Raw genomic sequence first — 26,157 nt, forward strand, 5'->3', positions numbered from 1 at the left:
GTATAGTAATTTAGTTAAGCAATTTTAATTTTAAAGAATACTTGGAATCTTGCCTCAGCCCACTGGTAGAACATCCTGCCGGCAGCACGTTGAAGGATGTTCATCCGTCTTGCTCCTGAGAGTTGAGTTCGGGAGAGAGACACAGATGGACGATACATTGGAAGAGACATCTTTATCCAGGCTGGCCATGCACCACGGTTGCACCGATGAATGAAGTGAGCTATTTCCATCAGAAATGCTGCCCGTGCTATCACTGGAGCACCAGGCTGTGTGAAAATAAACAGCCTGGCTAGAGCCACTGTGAGAAATTTATTTTCAAAACAGTAAGAATGAAGGTATCGTACATGAAGTCCATTTTTATATAGCCCATTCCTTCTAATAATTATGAAGGGCTTTTGATGCATGAAATTTGAAGCAATCTCCCTTTGGATCAAAACTGATTTCGAATTCCCCAAGTTGTGTATGTATCATATTCCCCAGGTTGTATATGTATCTTATTCCCCAGGCTCAGTATGTATCATTTTCCCCAGTCTCTGTATGTTTCAAATTTCCCAGGTTGTGTATGTATCATATTCCCCAGGTTGTGTATGTATCATATTCCCCAGGTTGTGTATGTATCATATTCCCCAGGTTGTGTATGTATCATATTCCCCAGGTTGTGTATGTATCATATTCCCCAGGTTGTGTATGTATCATATTCCCCAGGTTGTGTATGTATCATATTCCCTAGGTTGTGTATGTATCATATTCCCCAGGTTGTGTATGTATCATATTCCCCAGGCTCTGTATATATCATATTCCCCAGGTTGTGTATGTATCATATTCCCCAGGTTGTGTATGTATCATATTCCCCAGGATGTGCATGTATCATATTCCCCAGGTTGTGTATGTATAATATTCCCCAGGTTGTGTATGTATCATATTCCCCAGGTTGTGTATGTATAATATTACCCAGGTTGTGTATGTATAATATTACCCAGGTTGCGTATGTATCATATTCCCCAGGCTCTGTATGTATCATATTCCCCAGGTTGTGTATGTATCATATTACCCAGGCTCTGTATGTATCATATTCCCCAGGTTGTGTATGTATCATATTCCCCAGGCTCTGTATGTATCATATTCCCCAGGTTGAGTATGTATCATATTACCCAGGCTCTGTATGTATCATATTCCCCAGGTTGTGTATGTATCATATTCCCCAGGTTGTATATGTATCATATTCCCCAGGCTCTGTGTGTATCATATTCCTCAAATTCTGTATGTATCACATCCCCCAGGTTCTGTGTGTATCATATTCTCCAGGCTCTGTATGTATCATATCCCCAAGGATCTACATGTATAATATTCCCCAGGCTCTGTATGTATCATATTCCCCAGGTTGTGTATGTATCATATTCCCCAGGCTCTGTATGTATCATATTCCCCAGGCTCTGTATGTATCATATTCCCCAGGTTGTGTATGTATCATATTCCCCAGGCTCTGTATATATCATATTCCCCAGGCTCTGTATGTATCATATTCCCCAGGCTCTGTATGTATCATATTCCCCAGGCTCTGTATGTATCATATTCCCCAGGCTCTGTATGTATCATATTCCCCAGGCTCTGTATGTATCATATTCCCCAGGCTCTGTATGTATCATATTCCTCAAATTCTGTATGTATCATATTCCCCAGGTTCTGTGTGTATCATATTCCCCAGGCTCTGCATGTATCATATTCCCCAGGCTCTGTATGTATCATATTCGCCAGGCTCTGTATGTATCATACAGGTGAAGCACTTCTTTGTGTAAATGAGAGGGCGAGAGAGAGAGAGAGAGAGAGAGAGAGAGAGAGAGAGAGGGCCAATATTGTCAAAATACCACACTTGGATCCACTTCGAGGAAACCGTGAAACAAGCTTTTATGCCACAAGACGGGCAGAAAGCAGCAACTTCACTCTGGCTGTACCCTTCTCCAGAACATCACTCCATCTGAGATCATACATACCCAGGATGACTCGAGTATGGAACACATTCGTACAGGATAATGATGTCAACGAGATAAAGTCAGTTGATCAAATGAAAATGCTGGCCCAATGAAAATGCTGGCCCACAGATGGCTCCAACTTCATCCTGTCCCGTACTTGTATGTCTCATAACAATAAAAATGCTTTCAAATGAGCTGATGTAGGTAACAGCTCTTAGCTTGCCAATAAAGTTAGGAATCCTTAAATTAACCTGTAATATAGCTGTCAACAAAGCTAGGGATCCTTAACCTTGTCAAACCCTGTGTAAAAAAAAAAAAAAAAAAGAAAAAAAAAAAAAAAAGAGAGAGAGAGAGAGAGAGAGAGAGAGAGAGAGAGAGGAGAGAGAGAAGAGAGAGAAAAAGTTCGTATTCTTTGGAGTGAAATTTGACTGAAAAACTGAGTATAAAGAATACCTTGAATATGATCCACTTTGTTAGACTGACTGCTCCCTCTCTCATCTGCTACTACATCCAGCACCTCAAGCACTGATAAAATAACTACAACCAGCAACTCAGCCACCATTACAACAACAATTACAGTCTCTTCATCTGCTGGCACAACAGCAACAATTCCATCCAGCACATCAGGGCCACCACTACAACAATTACAACCACCTCCTCAGTTATCACCACATCAATAGCTACAGCAACCTCCTAAATTACTACTACAACAACAGCAGCAACAACAGTCATCACAACAGCAGCAACAACAGTCATCACAACAGCAACAATTACAGCCAGCACCTCGGCTCTCTCTACAGTAACAACTACACCCACAATCACTGTTTAAAATAAATATATTAAAAACATATCAGTGTGAGTATTGACTGCCTTACCATTCCACAGACACGATATCAACCTTCTAGATTAAGCACATCTCCAGGAATATTATCATCCCATAAAGAGACATGTCCGCTTGTCAACATTCAGGTAAGACTTTCATAACCTTAGACACCATTACCACAGCTATACTACCACTATTGTAACAATTTTAGTCACTACTACAGCAACTGCAGACACCATCTCAGCCACCACTACAGACACCATCTCAGCCACCGCTACAGACACCATCTCAGCCACCACTACAGACACCATCTCAGCCACCACTACAGACACCATCTCAGCCACCACTACAGACACCATCTCAGCCACCACTACAGACACCATCTCCGCCACCACTACAGACACCATCTCAGCCACCACTACAGACACCATCTCAGCCATCACTACAGACACCATCTCCGCCACCAATACAGACACCATCTCAGCCACCACTACAGACACCATCTCAGCCACCACTACAGACACCATCTCAGCCACCACTACAGACACCATCTCAGCCACCACTACAGACACCATCTCAGCCACCACTACAGACACCATCTCCGCCACCAATACAGACACCATCTCAGCCACCACTACAGACACTATCTCAGCCATCACTACAGACACCATCTCAGCCACCACTACAGACACCATCTCAGCCACCACTACAGACACCATCTCAGCCACCACTATAGACACCATCTCAGCCACAACTACAGACACCATCTCAGCCACCACTACAGACACCATCTCAGCCACCACTACAGACACCATCTCAGCCACCACTACAGACACCATCTCAGCCACCACTACAGACACCATCTCCGCCACCACTACAGACACCATCTCAGCCACCACTACAGACACCATCTCAGCCACAACTACAGACACCATCTCAGCCACCACTACAGACACCATCTCAGCCACCACTACAGACACCATCTCAGCCACCACTACAGACACCATCTCAGCCACCACTACAGACACCATCTCAGCCACCGCTACAGACACCATCTCAGCCACCACTACAGACACCATCTCAGCCACCACTACAGACACCATCTCAGCCACCAATACAGACACCATCTCAGCCACCACTACAGACACATTCTCAGCCACCACTACAGACACCATCTCAGCCACCACTACAGACAACATTCTCAGCCACCACTACAGACACCATCTCAGCCACCGCTACAGACACCATCTCAGCCACCACTACAGACATCACCTCAGCCACCACTACAGACACCATCTCAGCCACCGCTACAGACACCATCTCAGCCACCACTACAGACACCATCTCAGCCACCACTACAGACACCATCTCAGCCACCGCTACAGACACCATCTCAGCCACCACTACAGACACCATCTCAGCCACCACTACAGACACCATCTCAGCCACCACTACAGACACCATCTCAGCCACCACTACAGACACCATCTCAGCCACCACTACAGACACCATCTCAGCCACCACTACAGACACCATCTCAGCCACCACTACAGACACCATCTCAGCCATCACTACAGACACCATCTCAGCCACCACTACAGACACCATCTCAGCCACCACTACAGACACCATCTCAGCCACCACTACAGACACCATCTCAGCCACCACTACAGACACCATCTCAGCCACCACTACAGACACCATCTCAGCCACCACTACAGACACCATCTCAACCACCGCTACAGACACCATCTCAGCCACCACTACAGACACCATCTCCGCCACCACTACAGACACCATCTCAGCCACCACTACAGACACCATCTCAGCCACCGCTACAGACACGATCTCCGCGACAACTACAGACACCACTCAGCCACCACTACAGACACAATCTCAGCCACCACTACAGACACGATCTCCGCGACAACTACAGACACCACTCAGCCACCACTACAGACACAATCTCAGCAACCACTACAGACACCATCTCAGCCATCACTACAGACACCATCTCCGCGACAACTACAGACACCATCTCAGCCACCACTACAGACACCATCTCAGCCACCACTACAGACACCATCTCAGCCACAACTACAGACACCATCTCAGCCACCACTACAGACACCATCTCAGCCACCACTACAGACACCATCTCAGCCACCACTACAGACACCATCTCAGCCACCACTACAGACACCATCTCAGCCACCACTACAGACACCATCTCAGCCACCACTACAGACACCATCTCAGCCACCGCTACAGACACCATCTCAGCCACCACTACAGACACCATCTCAGCCACCACTACAGACACCATCTCAGCCACCACTACAGACACCATCTCAGCCACCACTACAGACACCATCTTAGCCACCGCTACAGACCCCATCTCAGCCACCACTACAGACAACATCTCAGCCACCACTACAGACACCATCTCAGCCACCGCTACAGACACCATCTCAGCCACCACTACAGACACCATCTCAGCCACTACTACAGACACCATCTCAGCCACCGCTACAGACACCATCTCAGCTACCACTACAGACACCATCTCAGCCACCACTACAGACACCATCTCAACCACTGCTACAGAAACCATCTCAGCCACCACTACAGACACCATCTCAGCCACCACTACAGACACCATCTCAGCCACCGCTACAGACACCATCTCAGCCACCACTACAGACACCATCTCAGCCACCACTACAGACACCATCTCAGCCACCGCTACAGACACCATCTCAGCCACCACTACAGACACCATCTCAGCCACCACTACAGACACCATCTCAGCCACCGCTACAGACACCATCTCAGCCACCACTTCAGACACCATCTCAGCCACCACTACAGACACCATCTCAGCCACCACTACAGACACCATCTCAGCCACCACTACAGACACCATCTCAGCCACCACTACAGACACCATCTCAGCCACCGCTACAGACACCATCTCAGCCACCACTACAGACACCATCTCAGCCACCACTACAGACACCATCTCAGCCACCACTACAGACACCATCTCAGCCACCACTACAGACACCATCTCAGCCACCGCTACAGACACCATCTCAGCCACCACTACAGACACCATCTCAGCCACCACTACAGACACCATCTCAGCCACCACTACAGACACCATCTCAGCCACCACTACAGACACCATCTCAGCCACCGCTACAGACACCATCTCAGCCACCACTACAGACACCATCTCAGCCACCACTACAGACACCATCTCAGCCACCACTACAGACACCATCTCAGCCACCGTTACAGACACCATCTCAGCCACCACTACAGACACCATCTCACCCACCACTACAGACACCATCTCAGCCACCACTACAGACACCATCTCAGCCACCGCTACAGACACCATCTCAGCCACCACTACAGACACCATCTCACCCACCACTACAGACACCATCTCAGCCACCACTACAGACACCATCTCAGCCACCACTACAGACACCATCTCAGCCACCACTACAGACACCATCTCAGCCACCACTACAGACACCATCTCAGCCACCAATACAGACACCATCTCAGCCACCGCTACAGACACCATCTCAGCCACCACTACAGACACCATCTCAGCCACCACTACAGACACCATCTCAGCCACCGCTACAGACACCATCTCAGCCACCACTACAGACACCATCTCAGCCACCACTACAGACACCATCTCAGCCACCGCTACAGACACCATCTCAGCCACCACTACAGACACCATCTCAGCCACCACTACAGACACCATCTCAGCCACCGCTACAGACACCATCTCAGCCACCACTACAGACACCATCTCAGCCACCACTACAGACACCATCTCAGCCACCACTACAGACACCATCTCAGCCACCACTACAGACACCATCTCAGCCACCACTACAGACACCATCTCAGCCACCGCTACAGACACCATCTCAGCCACCACTACAGACACCATCTCAGCCACCACTACAGACACCATCTCCGCCACCAATAGACACCATCTCAGCCACCACTACAGACACCATCTCAGCCATCACTACAGACACCATCTCAGCCACCACTACAGACACCATCTCAGCCACCGCTACAGACACCATCTCAGCCACCACTACAGACACCATCTCAGCCACCACTACAGACACCATCTCAGCCACCTCTACAGACACCATCTCAGCCACCACTACAGACACCATCTCAGCCACCACTATAGACACCATCTCAGCCACCACTACAGACACCATCTCAGCCATCACTACAGACACCATCTCAGCCACCACTACAGACACCATCTCAGCCACCGCTACAGACACCATCTCAGCCACCACTACAGACACCATCTCAGCCACCACTACAGACACCATCTCAGCCACCACTACAGACACCATCTCAGCCACCACTACAGACACCATCTCAGCCACCACTACAGACACCATCTCAGCCACCGCTACAGACACCATCTCAGCCACTACTACAGTCACTGTCTCAGCCATCAGTACAAGAACAATTATTGCTGCCACTTCAGGCAACACTACAGCAACAGCTCTACAGCAACAGCTACAGCCACCATCTAGGCTGCACCTTTAGAAACAACTTCGACCACCAGTTGAGCCATCAGACCAGCAATAAATGCAGCCACATTAGCAGCGACCATTATAGCAATAACTATAGCTACCATCTGAGTCACCTATACAGCAACAATTACAGCAACCACAGCAGCAACTACAGTCACCACATTCGTCTAACTTTGTCACCCTTATCTCAGTGAATGTCACAACACATCTGCCACATTATTGCCAATAAAGTAACCTGTCCCATTATTGCCAATAAATTAACCTGTCCCATCATTGCCAACAAAGTAACCTGTCCCATCTTTGCCAATAAAGTAACCTGCCCCATCATTGCCAATAAGGTAACCTGTCTCATTATTGTCAATAAATTAACCTGTCCCAACATTGTCAATAAATTAACCTGTCCCATCATTGCTAATAAAGAAACCTGTCCCATCATTGCCAATAAAGTAACCTGTCCCATCATTGCCAATAAAGTAACCTGTCCCATCATTGCCAATAAAGAAACATGTCCCATCATTGCCAATAAATTAACCTGTCCCAACATTGTCAATAAATTAACCTGTCCCATCATTGACAATAAATTAACCTGTCTCATCATTGCCAATGAACTAACCTGTCCCATCATTGCCAATAAAGTAACTTGTCCCATCATTGCCAATAAAGTAACCTGTCCCATCATTGACAATAAAGTAACCTGTCCCATCATTGCCAATAAATTAACCTGTCCCATCATTGCTAATAAAGAAACCTGTCCCATCATTGCCAATAAAGTAACCTGTCCCATCATTGCCAATAAAGTAACCTGTCCCATCATTGCCAATAAAGAAACCTGTCCCATCATTGCCAATAAAGTAACCTGTCCCATCATTGCCAATAAAGTAACCTGTCCCATCATTGCCAATAAAGTAACTTGTCCCATCATTGCCAATAAAGTAACATGTCCCATCATTGCTAATGAAGTAACATGTCCCAATCTTTGAGAATAAAGTAACCTGTCCCATCATTGCCAATAAAGTAACCTGTCCCATCATTGCCAATAAAGTAACTTGTCCCATCATTGCCAATAAAGTAACCTGTCCCATCATTGCCAATAAAGTAACATGTCCCATCATTGCCAATAAAGTAACCTGTCGCATCTTTGCCAATAAAGTAACCTATCCCATCATTGCCAATGAAGTAACATGTCCCATCATTGCCAATAAAGTAACATGTCCCATCATTGCCAATAAAGTAACCTGTCCCATCATTGCCAATAAAGTAACATGTCCCATCATTGTCAATAAAGTAACCTGTCCCATCATAGCCAATAAAGTAACCTGTCGCATCATTGCCAATAAAGTAACCTGTCCCATCATTGTCAATAAAGTAACCTGTCCCATCATAGCCAATAAAGTAACCTGTCCCATCATTGCCAATAAAGTAACATGTCCCATCATTGCCAATAAATAACATGTTCCCATCATTGCCAATAAAGTAACCTGTCCCATCATTGCCAATAAAGTAACCTGTCCCATCATTGCCAATAAAGTAACATGTCCCATCATTGCAAATAAAGTAACATGACCCATCACTGCCAATAAAGTAACCTGTCCCATCATTGCCAATAAATTAACCTGCCCCATCATTGCCAATAAAGTAACTTGTCCCATCATTGCCAATAAAGTAACATGTCCCATCATTGCCAATGAAGTAACATGCCCCATCATTGCCAATGAAGTAACATGTCCCATCATTGCCAATGAAGTAACATGTCCCATCATTGCCAATAAAGTAACATGTCCCATCATTGCCAATAAAGTAACATGTCCCATCATTGCCAATAAAGTAACCTGTCCCATCATTGCCAATAAAGTAACATGTCCCATCATTGCCAATAAAGTAACCTGTCCCATCATTGCCAATAAAGTAACCTGTCCCATCATTGAAAATAAAGTAACATGTCCCATCATTGCCAATAAAGTAACCTGGCCCATCACTGCCAATAAAGTAACCTGTCCCATCATTGCCAATAAAGTAACATGTCCCATCATTGCCAATAAAGTAACCTGTCCCATCATTGCCAATAAAGTAACCTGTCCCATCATTGCCAATAAAGTAACCTGTCCCATCATTGCCAATAAAGTAACCTGTCCCATCATTGCCAATAAAGTAACCTGTCCCATCATTGCCAATAAAGTAACATGTCCCATCATTGTCAATAAAGTAATATGTTCCCATCTTTGCCAATAAAGTAACCTGTCCCATCATTTGCCAATAAAGTAACCTGTCCCATCATTGCCAATAAAGTAGCCTGTCCCATAATTGCCAATAAAGTAACCTGTCTCATCATTACCAATAAAGTAACCTGTCCCATCATTGCCAATAAAGTAACCTGACCCATCATTGCTAATAAATTAACCTGGCCCATCACTGACAATAAAGAAACCTGTCCCATCATTGCCAATAAAGTAACCTGTCCCATCATTGCCAATAAAGTAACCTGTCCCATCATTGCCAATAAAGTAACCTGTCCCATCATTGCCAATAAAGTAACCTGTCCCATCATTGCCAATAAAGTAACCTGTCCCATCGTTGCCAATAAAGTAACCAGGCCCATCACTGCCAATAAAGAAACCTGTCCCATCATTGCCAATAAAGTAACCTGTCCCATCATTGCCAATAAAGTAACCTGTCCCATCATTGCCAATAAAGTAACCTGTCCCATCATTGCCAATAAAGTAACCTGTCGCATCATTACCAATAAAGTAACTTGTCCCATCATTGCCAATAAAGTAATCTGTCCCATCATTGCCAATAAGTAACCTGTCCCATCATTACCAATAAAGTAACCTGTCGCATCATTGCCAATACAGCAATCTGTCCAATCATTACCAATAAAGTAATTTTTTCCCATCATTACCAATAAAGTAACCTGTCCCATCATTACCAATAAAGTAGCCTGTCCCATCATTGCTAATAAAGTAACCTGTCCAATCATTGCCAATAAATTAACCTGTTCCATCATTACCTAGAAAGTAATCTGTCCCATCATTGCCAATAAAGAAACCTGTCCCATCATTGCCAATAAAGTAACCTGTTCCATCATTACCAAGACAGTAACCTGTCCCATCATTGCCAATAAAGTAACATGTCCCATCATTGTCAATAAAGTAATATGTTCCCATCTTTGCCAATAAATTAACCTGTCGAGTCATTGCCAATAAAGTAACCTGTCCCATCATTGCCAATAAAGTAGCCTGTCCCATCATTGCCAATAAAGTAACCTGTCTCATCATTACCAATAAAGTAACAAGTCCCATCATTGCCAATAAAATAACCTGTCCCATCATTACCAATAAAATAACCTGTCCCATCATTGCCAATAAAGTAACCTGTCCCATCATTGCCAATAAAGTAACCTGTCCCATCATTGCCAATAAAGTAACATGTCCCATCATTGTCAATAAAGTAATATGTTCCCATCTTTGCCAATAAATTAACCTGTCGAGTCATTGCCAATAAAGTAACCTGTCCCATCATTGCCAATAAAGTAGCCTGTCATATCATTGCCAATAAAGTAACCTGTCTCATCATTACCAATAAAGTAACAAGTCCCATCATTGCCAATAAAGTAACCTGTCCCATCATTGCCAATAAAGTAACCAGGCCCATCACTGCCAATAAAGAAACCTGTCCCATCATTGCCAATAAAGTAACCTGTCCCATCATTGCCAATAAAGTAACCTGTCCCATCATTGCCAATAAAGTAACCTGTCCCATCATTGCCAATAAAGTAACCTGTCCCATCATTGCCAATAAAGTAACCTGTCCCATCATTGCCAATAAAGTAACCAGGCCCATCACTGCCAATAAAGAAACCTGTCCCATCATTGCCAATAAAGTAACCTGTCCCATCATTGCCAATAAAGTAACCTGTCCCATCATTGCCAATAAAGTAACCTGTCCCATCATTGCCAATAAAGTAACCTGTCGCATCATTACCAATAAAGTAACTTGTCCCATCATTGCCAATAAAGTAATCTGTCCCATCATTGCCAATAAGTAACCTGTCCCATCATTACCAATAAAGTAACCTGTCGCATCATTGCCAATACAGTAACCTGTCCAATCATTACCAATAAAGTAATTTTTTCCCATCATTACCAATAAAGTAACCTGCCCCATTATTACCAATAAAGTAGCCTGTCCCAACATTGCTAATATAGTAACCTGTCCCATCATTCCAAATAAATTAACCTGTTCCTTCATTACCTAGAAAGTAATCTGTCCCATCATTGCCAATAAAGTAACCTGTCCCATCATTGCCAATAAAGTAACCTGTTCCATCATTACCAAGACAGTAACCTGTCCCATCATTGCCAATAAAGTAACCTGTCCCATCATTGTCAATAAAGTAACCTGTCCCATTGTTGCCAATAAAGTAACCTGTCCCGTCATTGCCAATAAAGTAACCTGTCACATTATTGCCAATAAAGTAACCTGTCCCATCATTGCCAGTAAAGTAACCTGTCCCATCATTGCCAATAAAGTAACCTGTCCCATTATTGCCAATAAAGTAACCTGTCCCATCATTGCCAATAAAGTAACCTGTCCCATCATTGCCAATAAAGTAACCTGTCCCATTATTGCCAATAAAGTAACCTGTCCCATCATTGCCAATAAAGTAACCTGTCCCATCATTACCAATAAAGTAACCTGTCCCATCATTACCAATAAAGTAACCTGTCCCATCATTACCAATAAAGTAACCTGTCCCATCATTACCAATAAAGTAACCTGTCCCATCATTACCAATAAAGTAACCTGTCCCATCTTTGCCAATAAAGTAATCTGTCCCATCATTGCCAATAAAGTAACCTGTCCCATCATTACCAATAAAGTAACCTGTCGCATCATTGCCAATACAGTATCCTGTCCAATCATTACCAATAAAGTAATTTGTCCCATCATTATCAATAAAGTAACCTGTCCCATCATTACCAATAAAGTAACCTGTCCCATCATTGCCAATAAAGTAACCTGTCCCATTATTGCCAATAAAGTAACCTGTCCCATCATTGCCAATAAAGTAACCTGTCCCATCATTGCCAATAAAGTAACCTGTCCCATCATTACCAATAAAGTAACCTGTCCCATCATTACCAATAAAGTAATCTGTCCCATCATTGCTAATAAAGTAATCTGTCCCATCATTGCTAATAAAGTAACCTGTCCCATCATTACCAATAAAGTAACCTGTCCCATCATTGCCATTAAAGTAACCTGTCCCATCATTGCCATTAAAGTAACCTGTCGCATCATTGCCAATACAGTAACCTGTCCATTCATTAACAATAAAGTCACCTGTCCCATCATTGCCAATAAAGTAACCTGTCCCATCATTACCAATAAAGTAATCTGTCCCATCATTGCTAATAAAGTAACCTGTCCAATCATTGCCAATGAAGTAACCTGTCCCATCATTGCCAATAAAGTAACCTGTCCCTTTATTGCCAATAAAGTAACCTGTTCAATCATTGCCAATAAAGTAACCTTTTCCATCATTGCCAATAAAGTAACCTGTCCAATTATTACCAATAAAGTAAGCTGTCGCATCATTGCCAATACAGTAACCTGTCCAATCATTACCAATAAAGTAACCTGTCCCATCATTGCCAATAAAGTAACCTGTCCAATTATTACCAATAAAGTAACCGGTCCCATCATTGCCAATAAAGTAACCTGTCCCATTGTTACCAATAAAGTAACCTGTCCCATCATTACCAATAAAGTAACCTGTCCCATCATTACCAATAAAGTAATCTGTCTCATCATTACCAATAAAGCAACTTGTCCCATCATTACTAATAAAGTAACGTGTCCCATCATTACCAATAAAGTAACCTGTCCCATCATTACCAATACAGTAACATTAATTTGTATAAAACATTCAATAACTGAAGAGTTCTTTTTCTAACTAGTTATTAGCTTAATTTATCCTCTGTTATTATGTGAGTTTGAAAGTTGCTAATTCAGTTCAACTTGGATGTTTAGTTTATAATAAATGTAACATTTATTATTAATATAATACAATTACGAATAAACTTTCAATTAAGATCTTATTAGTTTTGTTTCGTCAACTTTTATACTGAATCTCAATTTGAACTTATATCTTTATTCTATGTTAAAAAATTTATTTTCAAAATAACCTTAAATGCAATGAAAATTTGTTATCATTTGATTTGATTAAGACAACAGAGCGTTTATTCATACAATTTTTATACCAACCACAAAGGATACAAAATGTTAAGCATATCACTGTATGCTAAAATCAAACTGCCTTTAAAATCATTTAAAAGATTCACTTAATTATATTTAATATTGGTCAAGTGATACTGACTAGGTCCATGACAGCAGCAATGAGCTGAGGGTCAGGCACAGAGCCAGGCTGGCACGTCTCAAGTAGAAAGCTGAAGCGTTGCATGCCATTCCTCACAAGATCCACCGGTACCAGCTTCCTTTCCCTTACTAAGACAACACTGGTCTCACGCACTCCACCTTCATTGTCAAGACTGTTCCTTCGGCTGGGATCTGCCACAATATCACGTCATGTATTTATAATTGAAAGAGATAAGAAAAAGATTTTCTCGTTAAAAATAAGTATCATAATATATATATATATATATATATATATATATATATATATATATATATATATATATATATATATATATATATATATATATATATATATATATATATATACATGCAAGGAATTCGCAAGAGCAGGCTAAATATACACAAACACTGATCTCTGGCTGAAGGAGACTCGAACCTACGAACCTTGGAACAAGGTACGCAGTGCTTTACCAATCTACCCACACTGAACCAATACCTTGAAGTCCAGCTTGCGCTAGACTTTGATCCAAGGCAGCCAGTTTTCAGTGAGAAGGCTTACAGCTTTTCATCTCATCCCCTGCATGCATCTGCCTTTCTAGAGAGTTTAACAATGCAACGAATTCGCAAGAGCAGGCGAAATATGCACAAACACTGATCTCTGGCTGAGGTTCGAGTCTCCTTCAAGGTAATGGTCCAGTGTGGGTAGATTGGTAAAGCACTGCGTACCTTGTTCCAAGGTTCGTAGGTTCGAGTCTCCTTCAGCCAGAGATCAGTGTTTGTGTATATTTCGCCTGCTCTTGCGATCTGTTGGAGTGTGAGCAGGGTAATATTTAGTGAAGGGATTCAGGGAAACCGGTTATTTTCATATAGTCGGACTTGAGTCCTGGAAATGGGAAGTACAATGCCTGCACTTTAAAGGAGGGGTTTGGGATATTGGCAGTTTGGAGGGATATGTTGTGTATCTTTATACGAATATGCTTCTAAACTGTTGTATTCTGAGCACCTCTGCAAAAACAGTGATAATGTGTGAGTGTGGTGAAAGTGTTGAATGATGATGAAAGTATTTTCTTTTTGGTGATTTTCTTTCACTTTTGAGTCACCCTGCCTCGGTGGGAGACGGCCGACTTGTTGAATATATATATATATATATATATATATATATATATATATATATATATATATATATATATATATATATATATATATATATATATATATATATATATATATATATATATATATATATATATATATATATATATATATGTGTGTGTGTGTGCGTGTGTGTGTGTGTGTGTGTGTGTGTGTGTGTGTGTGTGTGTGTGTGTGTGTGTGTGTGTGTGTGTGTGTGTGTGTGTCTGTGTTTGTGTGTGTGTGTGTGTGTGTTTATGTGTGTGTACTCACCTTCTCACCTAATTGTGGTTGCAGAGGTCGAGACTCAGCTCCTGGCCCCGCCTCTTCATTGATCGCTACTAGGTCCTCTCTCTGCTTCCTGAGCTGTATCATACCTCTTCTTAAAACTATGTATGGTTCCTGCCTCCACTACTTCACTTGCTAGGTTATTCCACTTCCTGACAACTCTATGACTAAAGAAATACTTCCTAACGTCCCTGTGACTCGTCTGAGTCTTCAGCTTCCAGTTGTGACCCCTTGTCCCTGTGTCCCCTCTCTGGAACATCCTATCTCTGTCCACCTTGTCTATTCCCCGAAGTATCTTGTATGTCGTTATCATGTCTCCCCTGACCCTTCTGTCCTCCAGTGTCGTCAGTCCGATCTCCCTCAACCTTTCCTCGTACGACATTCCCCTGAGCTCTGGGACTAGCCTTGTTGCAAACCTTTGTACTTTCTCTAACTTCTTGACCAGGTATGGGTTCCAGACTGGTGCTGTATACTCCAGTATGGGCCTAACGTACACAGTGTACAGTGTCTTGAACGCTTCCTTATTAAGGTATCGGAACGCTATTCTCAGGTTTGCCAGGCGCCCGTATGCTGCAGCAGTTATTTGGTTAATGTGTGCCTCTGGTGATGTGCTCGGTGTTATGGTCAACCAAAGGTCTTTCTCCCTGAGTGAGGTCTGTAGTCTTTGTCCACCTAGCCTATACTCTGTCTGCGGTCTTCTTTGCCCCTCCCCAATCTTCATGACTTTGCATTTGGCTGGATTGAATTCGAGAAGCCAGTTACTGGACCACATGTCCAGCCTGTCCAGGTCTCTTTGCAGTCCTGCCTCATCCTCATCCGATTCAATTCTTCTCATCAACTTCACATCATCTGGGAATAGGGACACTTCTGAGTCTATTCCTTCCATCATGTCGTTCACATATATCAAAAATAGCACTGGTCCTAGAACTGACCACTGTGGGACCCCGCTCGTCACAGGCGCCCACTGTGATACCTCTTCACGTACCATGACTCGTTGCTGCCTCCTTGTCAGGTATTCCCTGATCCATTGCAGTGCCCTCCCTGTTACATGCGCCTGATCCTCCAGCTTCTGCACTAATCTCTTGTAGGGAACTGTGTCAAAGGCCTTCCTGCAGTCTAGGAAAACGCAATCTACCCACCCCTCTCTCTCGTGTCTTACTTCTGTTACCTTGTCATAAAACTCCAGGAGGTTTGTGATACAAGATTTGCCTTCCATGAACCCATGCTGGTTTTCATTTATAATCTTGTTCCTTTCCAGGTGTTCGACCACTCTCCTCCTGATAATCTTCTCCACGACTTTGCACACAATACATGTCAGAGACACAGGTCTGTAGTTTAGAGCCTCGTTTCTGTTTCCTTTCTTAAATATGGGGACTACATTAGCTGTCTTCCATTTCTCAGGTAGTTGCCCAGTTTCAAGGGATGTGTTGAAGGTTGTGGTTAGGGGCACGCACAGCATCTCTGCTCCTTCTCTAAGGACCCATGGGGAGATGTTGTCTGGTCCCATCGCCTTTGAGGTATCAAGATCGCTTAGCGGCTTCTGCACCTCCTCGTCGGTTGTTCGTATGTCATCCAACACTTGTTGGTATATTCCCTCTTGATGTTCCCTTCTGTGCTGTCTTCCCACAGCCCTTCCTGTCTCTACTGTAAAAACTTCCTTAAATCTCCTGTTTAGCTCCTCACATACCTCCTGATCATTTCTTGTGAGTTCTCCACCTTCTGTCCTAAGTCTGATCACCTGGTCTTTGACTGTTGTCTTCCTCCTGATGTGGCTATACAACAGTTTCGGGTCAGTCTTGATTTTCGACGCTATGTTATTTTCATACTGTCGCTGGGCCTCCCTCCTTACCTGTGCTTACTCGTTCCTGGCTCTGTGACTGATCTCACTATTTTCATGTGTTCTCTGCCTTCTGTACTTTTTGCATTGTCTATTGCACTTTGTTTTTGCCTTCTTACACCGTCGGGTAAACCAGGGGCTCGTTTAGGTCTTCCCATTGTTTCTGTTGCCCTTGAGAATAAACCTTTCCACTGCCTTCTTGCATTTTGTTGTTACATATTCCATCATTTCATTTACTGGCTTTCCTGCCAATTCTCTGTACCACGGAACCTCCTGCAGGAAGTTCCTCAACCCTATGTAGTCCCCTCTTTTATAGTCAGGCTTTTCCCATTCAACTCCTGTTACTATCTCTACTTGCAACTCTACTATGTATTCGAAGCACAGAACCACGTGGTCACTAGCTCCTAGGGGACTCTCATATGTGATGTCCTCGATGTCTGAACTGCCCAGGGTGAACACAAGGTCCAATCTTGCTGGTTCATCCTCCCCTCTCACTCTGGTAGTGTCCTTAACATGTTGGTGCATGAGGTTTTCCAGCACCACATCCAACATCTTGGCTCTCCATGTTTCGGGACCCCAATGTGGCTCCAGGTTTTCCCAGTCATTATCCCTGTGGTTGAAATCCCCCATAACCAGCAACTTTGCTCTGCTGGAGTGAGCTCTTCTTGCCACCTCAGCAAGTGTGTCCACCATTGCTCTGTTGCTCTCTTCATATTCCTCTCTTGGCCTCCTGCAGTTCTGTGGTGGATTATACATCACTGCAATGACCACCTTGTGCTCCCCAGACTGACGTGTACCTACTATGTAGTCCCTTTCTCCTGTCTCTTCTATGCCTCCCATTTTCTCGAATTTCCATCGTTTTTTTACGAGCAAAGCAACCCCTCCTCTCCCTCTGCCCCTTCTATCTTTCCTCATGATCTGGTATCCTGGTGGTAAGATTGCATCTGTTATTGTCTCCGTGAGTTTTGTTTCTGTAACTTCTATGATGTCTGGGGACGTCTCATTGATTCTTTCTTGCCATTCCTCATATTTATTCGTTAATCCATCCGCATTTGTGTACCAAACCTTCAATTTCTGTTCTAATTCTGTAACTGTGGTCCTGGGGGAATACTGGGGTTGGGAGAGCAGGAGCCCTGGTGGGGGCCTTTGGAGGGTTGCAGTGGAGGTGGAGGAAGAGCTCCCATAGGGGGTTGCTGTAGGGGTAGGGTTCGTGGTGCAGGGGGTGGGAACAGAGGGATCGGTGTGTGATGGTTGGTTTGGATTGTTCAGTTGCCTTAGGGGTGTCGTGGCTGGAGTCCTTCTGCAGGTGTTTCTGGGGGGTGTGCTTGTCCTTCCACCTGTTCCTGGGTTATTCTGCTCTCCTTTTTCATTTCCTCCCATTCCTCCTTTCGTTTTTGCACTCTCTCTTACAGTATCATCCTTTCCTCCTGTGTTCTGTCTCGATCGAGGTACACACTCAAGAACTCCTGTTTGCCTCTCAGCCGTGCTTTCTCCTGCAGGATCATGGTTCGGGTTGATTCTGCCTTGAAAATTACTTTGAGAGGCCGATTCCTTTTCTTTGTGAACCACCCGATTCTCCGAAAATTTGCCACCTGGGTCATGTCACTCTCGCCTATCACCTTCATGATACCTTCAATTGATTTTTTCTCCTCCTGCTTTCTTTCCTCATAAGTTTCCCCTTTAGCTTCGTCTAGCCCATAGACAACAACTGATCTTTCCCTTTCCACCTCCCACTGTGACTCCCATTGCATCCTCTGAGGTGTTTTAGTTCCTTCCCGTGGAGTGTTCCTTCCTTCAGTCCCTTCCCTAGCTGTGGCCCCTATGCTCATTGTGTGTGTGTGTGTGTGTGTGTGTGTGTGTGTGTGTGTGTGTGTGTGTGTGTGTGTGTGTGTGTGTGTGTGTGTGTGTGTGTGTGTGTGTGTGTGTGTTTGTGTGTGTGTGTGTATGTGTGTGTGTGTGAGTGTGTGTGTGCGCATGTGTCTAATGTTACCCCTCACTGCTACCCATTTCCCTCTCCTCACACCTGATCAGGGGGAGAGATGGTTAATTAACGGGGGTAGGGGAGGGGTAGTTGGAATGTGGTTGAAAAGTAACCGTTACACACACTCTGTCACGTAGGTTCAGATTTGTAGTCCCAGCTCTCTTTCCTAGTAATGCTACCTTCTCCACTTATTTCACTTTCTGGATTTAAGTACCAATTACTGGTGGTTATTATCCTATTCCTTGCTCACACTGAGAGAGGACCTCCTTGCTTACAGTTGGCAGGACCTAGCTAAGTATTTGACCCACAACACCACGTTTAGGCAAGTACATACGGCTGGCAGCGCTGAACTCGTTGACTCATGACTCCTGGTTCCACTTCAGTTTCTTCTCTCTCTGTATTTTGATTAAATTTACAATGCGTCAATCACAGCACTAGATTTGCACTTCACTACTGCCTTGGGGTCACACCTTACCGCTTATCATTTATGTTGGCTGGCACTATGACTTTCCGCATTAGACCACGACTCAGTGTTGCATAGTTTGTTATTATTGTGTGGGTGTGTTTGTGTACTCACCTATTTGCTCACCTATTTGTGGTTGCATAGCTCATGGCCCCACCTCTTCGCTAATTGCTACTAAGTCCTCTCTCTCCCTGCCCCATGAGCTTTATCATACCTCGCCTTAAAACTATGTATGGTTCCCGCCTCCACTACATCACTTTCTAGGCTATTCAACGGCCTGACTACTCTATGACTGAAGAAATACTTCCTAACATCCCTTTGATTCATCTGAGTCTTCAACTTCCAATTGTGACGTCTTGTGTCTGTGTCCCATCTATGGAATATCCCGTCTTTGTCCACCTTGTCTATTCCGCGAGGTATTTTATATGTCGTTATCATGCCTCCCCTGACCCTCCTGTCCTCCAGTGTCGTCAGGCCGATTTCCCCCAAGCTTTCTTTGTAGGACAATCCCCTTAGCTTTGGGACTAGTCTTGTTGCAAACCTTTGCACTTTCTCTAATTTCTTGACGTGCTTGACCAGGTGTGGATTCCAAACTGGTGCTGCATACTCCAGTATGGGCCTGATGTAAATGGTATACAGAGTCTTCAACGATTCCTTACTGAGGTATCGGAACGCTATCCGTAGGTTTACCAGACGCCCGTATGCTGCAGCAGTTATCTGATTGATGTGCGCCTCAGGAGATGTGCTCGGTGTTATATTCACCCCCAGATCTTTTCCTTGAGTGAGGTTTGCAGTCTTTGGCCATCTAAACTATATTGTGTCTGCGGTCTTCTTTGCCCTTCCCCAATCTTCATGACTTTGCATTTGGCGGGGTTAAACTCAAGGAGCCAGTTGCTGGACCAGGCTTGTAGCCTGTCCAGGTCTCTTTGTAGTCCTGCCTAATCCTCGTCCGATTCGATTCTTCTCATTAACTTCACATCATCTGCAAACAAGGACACTTCTGAGTCTATCCCTTCCGTTATGACATTCACATATACCAAAAACAGCACAGGTCTTAGGACTGGCCCCTGTGGAACCCCGCTTGTCACAGGCGCCCACTCTGACACCTCGTCACGTACCTTGACTCTTTGTTGCCTCCCTGTCAGGTATTCTCTGATACATTGCAGTGCCTTTCCTGTTATGTGTGCCTGATCCTCTAGCTTTTGCAGTAACCTCTTGTGAGGAACTGTGTCGAAGGCCTTCTAGCAGTTCTTGTGTGTGTGTGTGTGTGTACTCACCTAATTGTACTCACCTAATTGTGGTTGCAGGGGTCGAGACTCAGCTCCTGGCCCCGCCTCTTCACTGATCGCTACTAGGTCCTCTCCCTTTCTGCTTCCTGTGCTTTGTCATACCTCTTCTTAAAACTATGTATGGTTCCTGCCTCCACTACTTCACTTGCTAGGCTATTCCACTTCCTGGAGACTCTATGACTGAAGAAATACTTCCTAACGTCCCTGTGACTCGTCTGAGTCTTCAGCTTCCAGTTGTGACCCCTTGTTTCTGTGTCCCCTCTCTGGAACATCCTATCTCTGTCCACCTTGTCTATTCCCCGCAGTATCTTGTATGTCGTTATCATGTCTCCCCTGACCCTTCTGTCCTCCAGTGTCGTCAGTCCGACTTCCCTCAACCTTTCCTCATACGACATTCCCCTGAGCTCTGGGACTCGCCTTGTTGCAAACCTTTGTACTTTCTCTAACTTCTTGACGTGCTTGACCAGGTGTGGGTTCCAGACTGGTGCTGCATACTCCAGTATGGGCCTAACATACACAGTGTACAGTGTCTTGAACGATTCCTTATTAAGGTATCGGAATGCTATTCTCAGGCTTGCCAGGCGCCCACTCTGACACCTCGTCACGTACCATGACTCGTTGTTGCCTCCCTGTCAGGTATTCTCTGATCCATTGCAGTGCCTTTCCTGTTATGTGTGCCTGATCCTCTAGCTGCAGTAACCTATTGTGAGGAACTGTGTCGAAGGCCTTCTTGCAGTCCAAAAAAATGCAGTCGATCCACCCCTCTCTCTCTTGTCTTACTTCTGTCACCTTGTCATAAAACTCCAGTAGGTTTGTGATACAGGATTTTCCTTCCCTGAAACCATGCTGATTGTCAATTATGCACTTGTTTCTTTCCAGGTGTTCCACGTTAGTGATACAGGTCTGTAGTTTAGTGCCTCATGTCTGTCTCCCTTTTTAAAAATTGGGACTACATTTTCCATCTTCCATACCTCAGGGAGTTGCCCAGTTTCAATTGCTGTGTTGAAGATCTTTGTAAATGGCACACACAGTATCTCTGCTCCCTCTTTAAGGACCCACGGAGAGATGTTGTCTGGTCCCACCACCTTTGAGGTGTCAAGTTTGCATTGCAGCTTCTTCACCTCCTCCTAGGTTATATGCACCTCATCCAGCACTGCTGGTGTACCCCCCTGTTCTGATTTCCTGGAGTCCTACTGGTTTCCACTGTAAATACTTCTTTAAATCTTGTGTTGAGCTCCTGACATACCTCTCGGTCGTTTCTTGTGAACTCCCCGTCACCCTTCCTCAGTCTGATTACCTGATCCTTGACTGTTGTTTTCCTCCTGATGTGGCTATACAACAGCTTTGGGTCAGACTTGACTTTCGATGCTATGTCATTTTCATATTGTCACTGAGCCTCCCTTCTTATCTGTGCATATTCGTTTCTGGCTCTTCAGCTAATCTCTTTATTTTCCTGAGTTCTCTGTCTTCTGTACCTTTTCCATTCTCTAGTATACCTTACTTTTTGCCTCCCTACATTTTTGGGTGAACCAAAGACTCGTTCTGTTCTTCCCATTATTTCTGTTTCCATTGGGAACAAACCTCTCCTCTGCCTCCTTGCATTTTGTTGTGACATAGTCCATCATTTCTTGTACTGGTTTTCCTGTCAGTTCCCTCTTCCACTGAATGTCTTGCAGGAAGTTCCTCATGCCTGAGTAGTTCCCCCTTTTGTAGTTTGGTTTTTCCCAACCTATTCCTGCTACTCTCTCCACTTGAAGCTCAACTATGTAGTCGAAGCACAGAACCACATGATTGCTAGCTCCCAGGGGCCTTTCATACATGATATCCTCACCTCTCTGGTAGTGTCTCTTAACATGTTGATGCATGAGGTTTTCCAGTACCACATCCATCATCTTGGCTCTCCATGTTTCAGGACACCCATGGGGCTCCAGGTTTTCCCAGTCAATCTCCTTGTGATTGAAATCACCCATAACTAGTAACTTTGCTCCCCCCATGTGTGCTCTCCTGGCCACCTCGGGTAGTGTGTCTACCATTGCTCTGTTGCTCTCATTGTATTCTTCTCTTGGTCTCCTGCAGTTCTGTGGTGGGTTGTACATTACTGCAATTATAACCTTATGTCCCTCAGACTGGATTGTTCCTACTAAGTAGTCCCTTTCGCCCGTGCCATCCATTCCTTCCAATTTCTCAAAACCCCACTGGTTTTTAATGAGCAGTGCAACTCCTCCTCCCCCTCTCCTCCCTCTGTCTTTCCTGAGGATTTGATGATGGAAAGATTGAATCTGTTATTATTCTGGTGAGTTTTGTTTCTATGAGTGCTATTATGTCTGGGGATGTCTCCTTGATTCTTTCATGCCACTCCTCATACTTATTTGTTATTCCATCTGCATTTGTATACCACACTTTCAACTTCTTTTCTAAGACTGTGGTCTGGGAGGTATATTGGGGTTGGGGAAGTGGGAGACCTGATAAGGAACTATGGGTGGTTGCTCTGGGGGTGGAGCTTGTAATGCAGTGAGTGGGGGCACTGCATATGGCATGGGTGTTTTGGTTTAGAGTGTTTGGTTGCACTGGGGTTGACCTGATTGGGAGGCTTCTATAGGAAGTTGTGAGGGAGGCTGTATCTGATCTTCTTCCTGGGTCTGGTGTCTCTTGTCTGTCTCCTCTATCCCCTCTCTTTCCTCCTTTTGCCTCTGTAACATCTCTCTCAGTTTCTGCCTTTCTTCTTGTGTTCTGTCGCGGTCAAGATACATCTTCCTGTATGCCGGCATGTCCCTTAATCATGCTTTCTCCTGCAGGATCCTGTTCCGAGTCGATTCTGCCTTGAAGGTCACTTTCACTGGCCGGGTCATGTCGTCCTATTGCTTTTATGATGCTTTCATTTGCTTTTTTTTCCCTTGTTTTCTTGCTTCATATGTTTCCCCTTCAATTTACTGGAGCCCATACACAAAGACTGACCTATCCCTTTCATTCTTCCACTGCATATCCCTGTGTATCCTCTCATTCAATTTGATTTCCTCCATTGCAGCTTTCCTTTCTTCAGTTTCACTAGCTAATGTACTTGGGCTCAGTGGCCTATCATTTTCCCTTCTCGGCTTTCCCTGGGCTCTGCTGTGGTCTGTTAGGGCCTCCACATATAGCTTAGGTCTTTCATTTACTACATTCTCCACTGATTGAGCTTCTACATGCTGTTTTGCTCCTTCTTTCCCTACAGTCCCCTTATTTGTGACTGAGGTAGCAGTCTCTGTTGTCAATCCCAAAATGTTCTTTAGTTCTTTAGGCTGTTTCAGATTTTTCAGTTCCTCTTCTAAACTCTGTATCCTGGCCTCTGCTGCTTTGACTTGCACCTCCCACTTCTTGCTTTCCATGTCTATCCTCTCTTTCATTCCCATGCTAAGTTCTTCTATTTTCTTTTCCCATTCATGTTCCCTTTTTGTGAGCTCTGCTGCCCAATCTTCCTTTGCAGTTTCCTCCTCCTGTCCCTTGGTTTTTCTTGTTGCTCTCTGGCAACCCATTTTTGTTTTATCCTGATTGCCTCAGAGTGGGAAACCTATGTAATTCTGTATGTTAGGTTAGTATTGTGTATGTCAGAGTGTGGGGGGGGGAGGTAGAGGAGGAACTGTGGCTATGTGGGAGATTAGTGGGAAGGGGAGTGGGAAGGAGAGTGAAGCAAGTGGGTGAGTGGGAGAGGGAGTGGTGGGATGGGGGTGGGTGAAAGAGGGAGGGGAGGGATCAGGTGAAGGAGTGAGATGTCGGTGGGGGAGGGGGGGAGTGTATGTGTGAGTCTGGCAATGTGTGTGTGTGGGGGGGGTGGGGGGTGTGAATGTGTGTGGGGGTGTGTGTGGGGGTGTGTGTGGGTGTGTGTGGGGGTGTGTGGGTGTGTGTGGGTGAATGGATGTTCGTGCGCACACTAGGCTATGCTACTTTTTTGAAGATCATAAAAAAATTTTCACAATCAATTCCTTATTAATATACACTAATATATACTATATAATATTAATTGTGTACACTTGTGTTTGTGTGTACACTTGTGTTTGTGTGTGTGTGTGTGTTTACTAGCTTGTCGTTCTTTGAAAAAGAGGGGGGGGGTTACGTCAACACTATCTGTTATTGTTGTTGGTTCACAGGTACTCTCCCGGCCCAGATCTTTGTTGTTGTTGGTTTACCGGTACTCTCCCGGCCCAGATCTTTATTGTTCTTGGTTCACTGGTACTCTCCCGGCCCAGATCTTTATTGTTCTTGGTTCACCGGTACTCTCCCGGCCCAGATCTTCGTTGTTCTTGGTTCACCGGTACTCTCCCGGCCCAGATCTTTGTTGTTGTTGGTTCACCGGTACTCTCCCGGCCCAGATCTCCGCACACTAGGCTACTTTACTTTTTGAAGATTATAGGATTATTTTTTCTCACTCAATTCCTTATTAATATATACTAATGTTTATTATAATAATAATTACGGGTGCACACGTGTGTTTGTATGTGCATACTTGTTTACTAGCTTGTTGCTGTCAGGGGGGGGGGTTCACTAGGCTACACGAGGGGGGGGGTCACTAGGCTACACAACTCTTCTGGAGTTTACCTGGCGATATTTAGATAATTTACTAACCACTATCTATCTCCTGGTACTGAAATAGGGAGAGAGAGATGGTATAGCATACAACCAGCAGGGCGAGACACTGAGACTTTAGACACTAACCAAAATTAACCACAAATAGGCAAGTGATGTCGTCTGCACAACAATGGAGGTTCCTGCTGGTCGGCTGCTATCAACTCCTTCAATTTTGTAACTCCTTCAGGAACTTCATCATGCATTCAAGTTTTTATTTTATTTTTCTTTTAAGACTTGGTATTCCCTCTTTTTTCTTTAGTACAGTATTATGGTCATAACAAGTCTGATGATGTTAGCTACATTCACAACACCAACAGCTGGGAATTGACTAATTTTTTCTTACTTTCAGTATTTACTTAATCACTCTTTCATGACCTTATCACTACACTGCTGTTATAACCAACTAACATATGTATTTGTTAATATTTCAGATCACACCGTTAACCCAATGTGTGTGTGTGTGTGTGTGTGTGTGTGTGTGTGTGTGTGTGTGTGTGTGTGTGTGTGTGTGTGTGTGTGTGTGTGTGTGTGTGTGTGTGTGTGTGTGTGTGTGTGTGTGTGTGTGTGTGTGTGTACTCACCAAGTTGTGGTTGCAGGGGTCGAGTCACAGCTCCTGGCCCCGCCTCTTCACTGGTCGCTACTAGATCACTCTTCCAGCTCCGTGAGTTTTATCATGCATCTTCTTAACGCTATGTGAGGATCCTGTCTCCACTATATCACTTCCCAGGCTCTTCCACTTCCTGACAACTCTGTGACTGAAGAAATACTTCCTAACATCCTTGTCATTCATCTGAGTC

At 44.5% G+C, this 26,157-nt stretch overlaps 1 protein-coding gene across 1 annotated transcript in view; it reads right to left on the bottom strand.

Moving 5' to 3' along the window:
- The window catches only part of LOC128696898 (protein unc-80 homolog), a 1,079,316-nt gene that overhangs the window by 432,152 nt on the left and 621,007 nt on the right, over window positions 1–26,157 (bottom strand). Inside the window, exons 31-32 of the mRNA XM_070095999.1 lie at window positions 13,771–13,961; window positions 54–266 (exon numbers count right to left, since the gene is read on the bottom strand). Of these exons, the coding sequence (XP_069952100.1) occupies window positions 54–266; window positions 13,771–13,961 (404 nt within the window). The remainder of the gene's footprint in view (window positions 1–53; window positions 267–13,770; window positions 13,962–26,157) is intronic.

Source organism: Cherax quadricarinatus, chromosome 52, assembly GCF_038502225.1.
Source record: "Cherax quadricarinatus isolate ZL_2023a chromosome 52, ASM3850222v1, whole genome shotgun sequence".
Lineage (NCBI taxonomy): Eukaryota > Metazoa > Arthropoda > Malacostraca > Decapoda > Parastacidae > Cherax > Cherax quadricarinatus.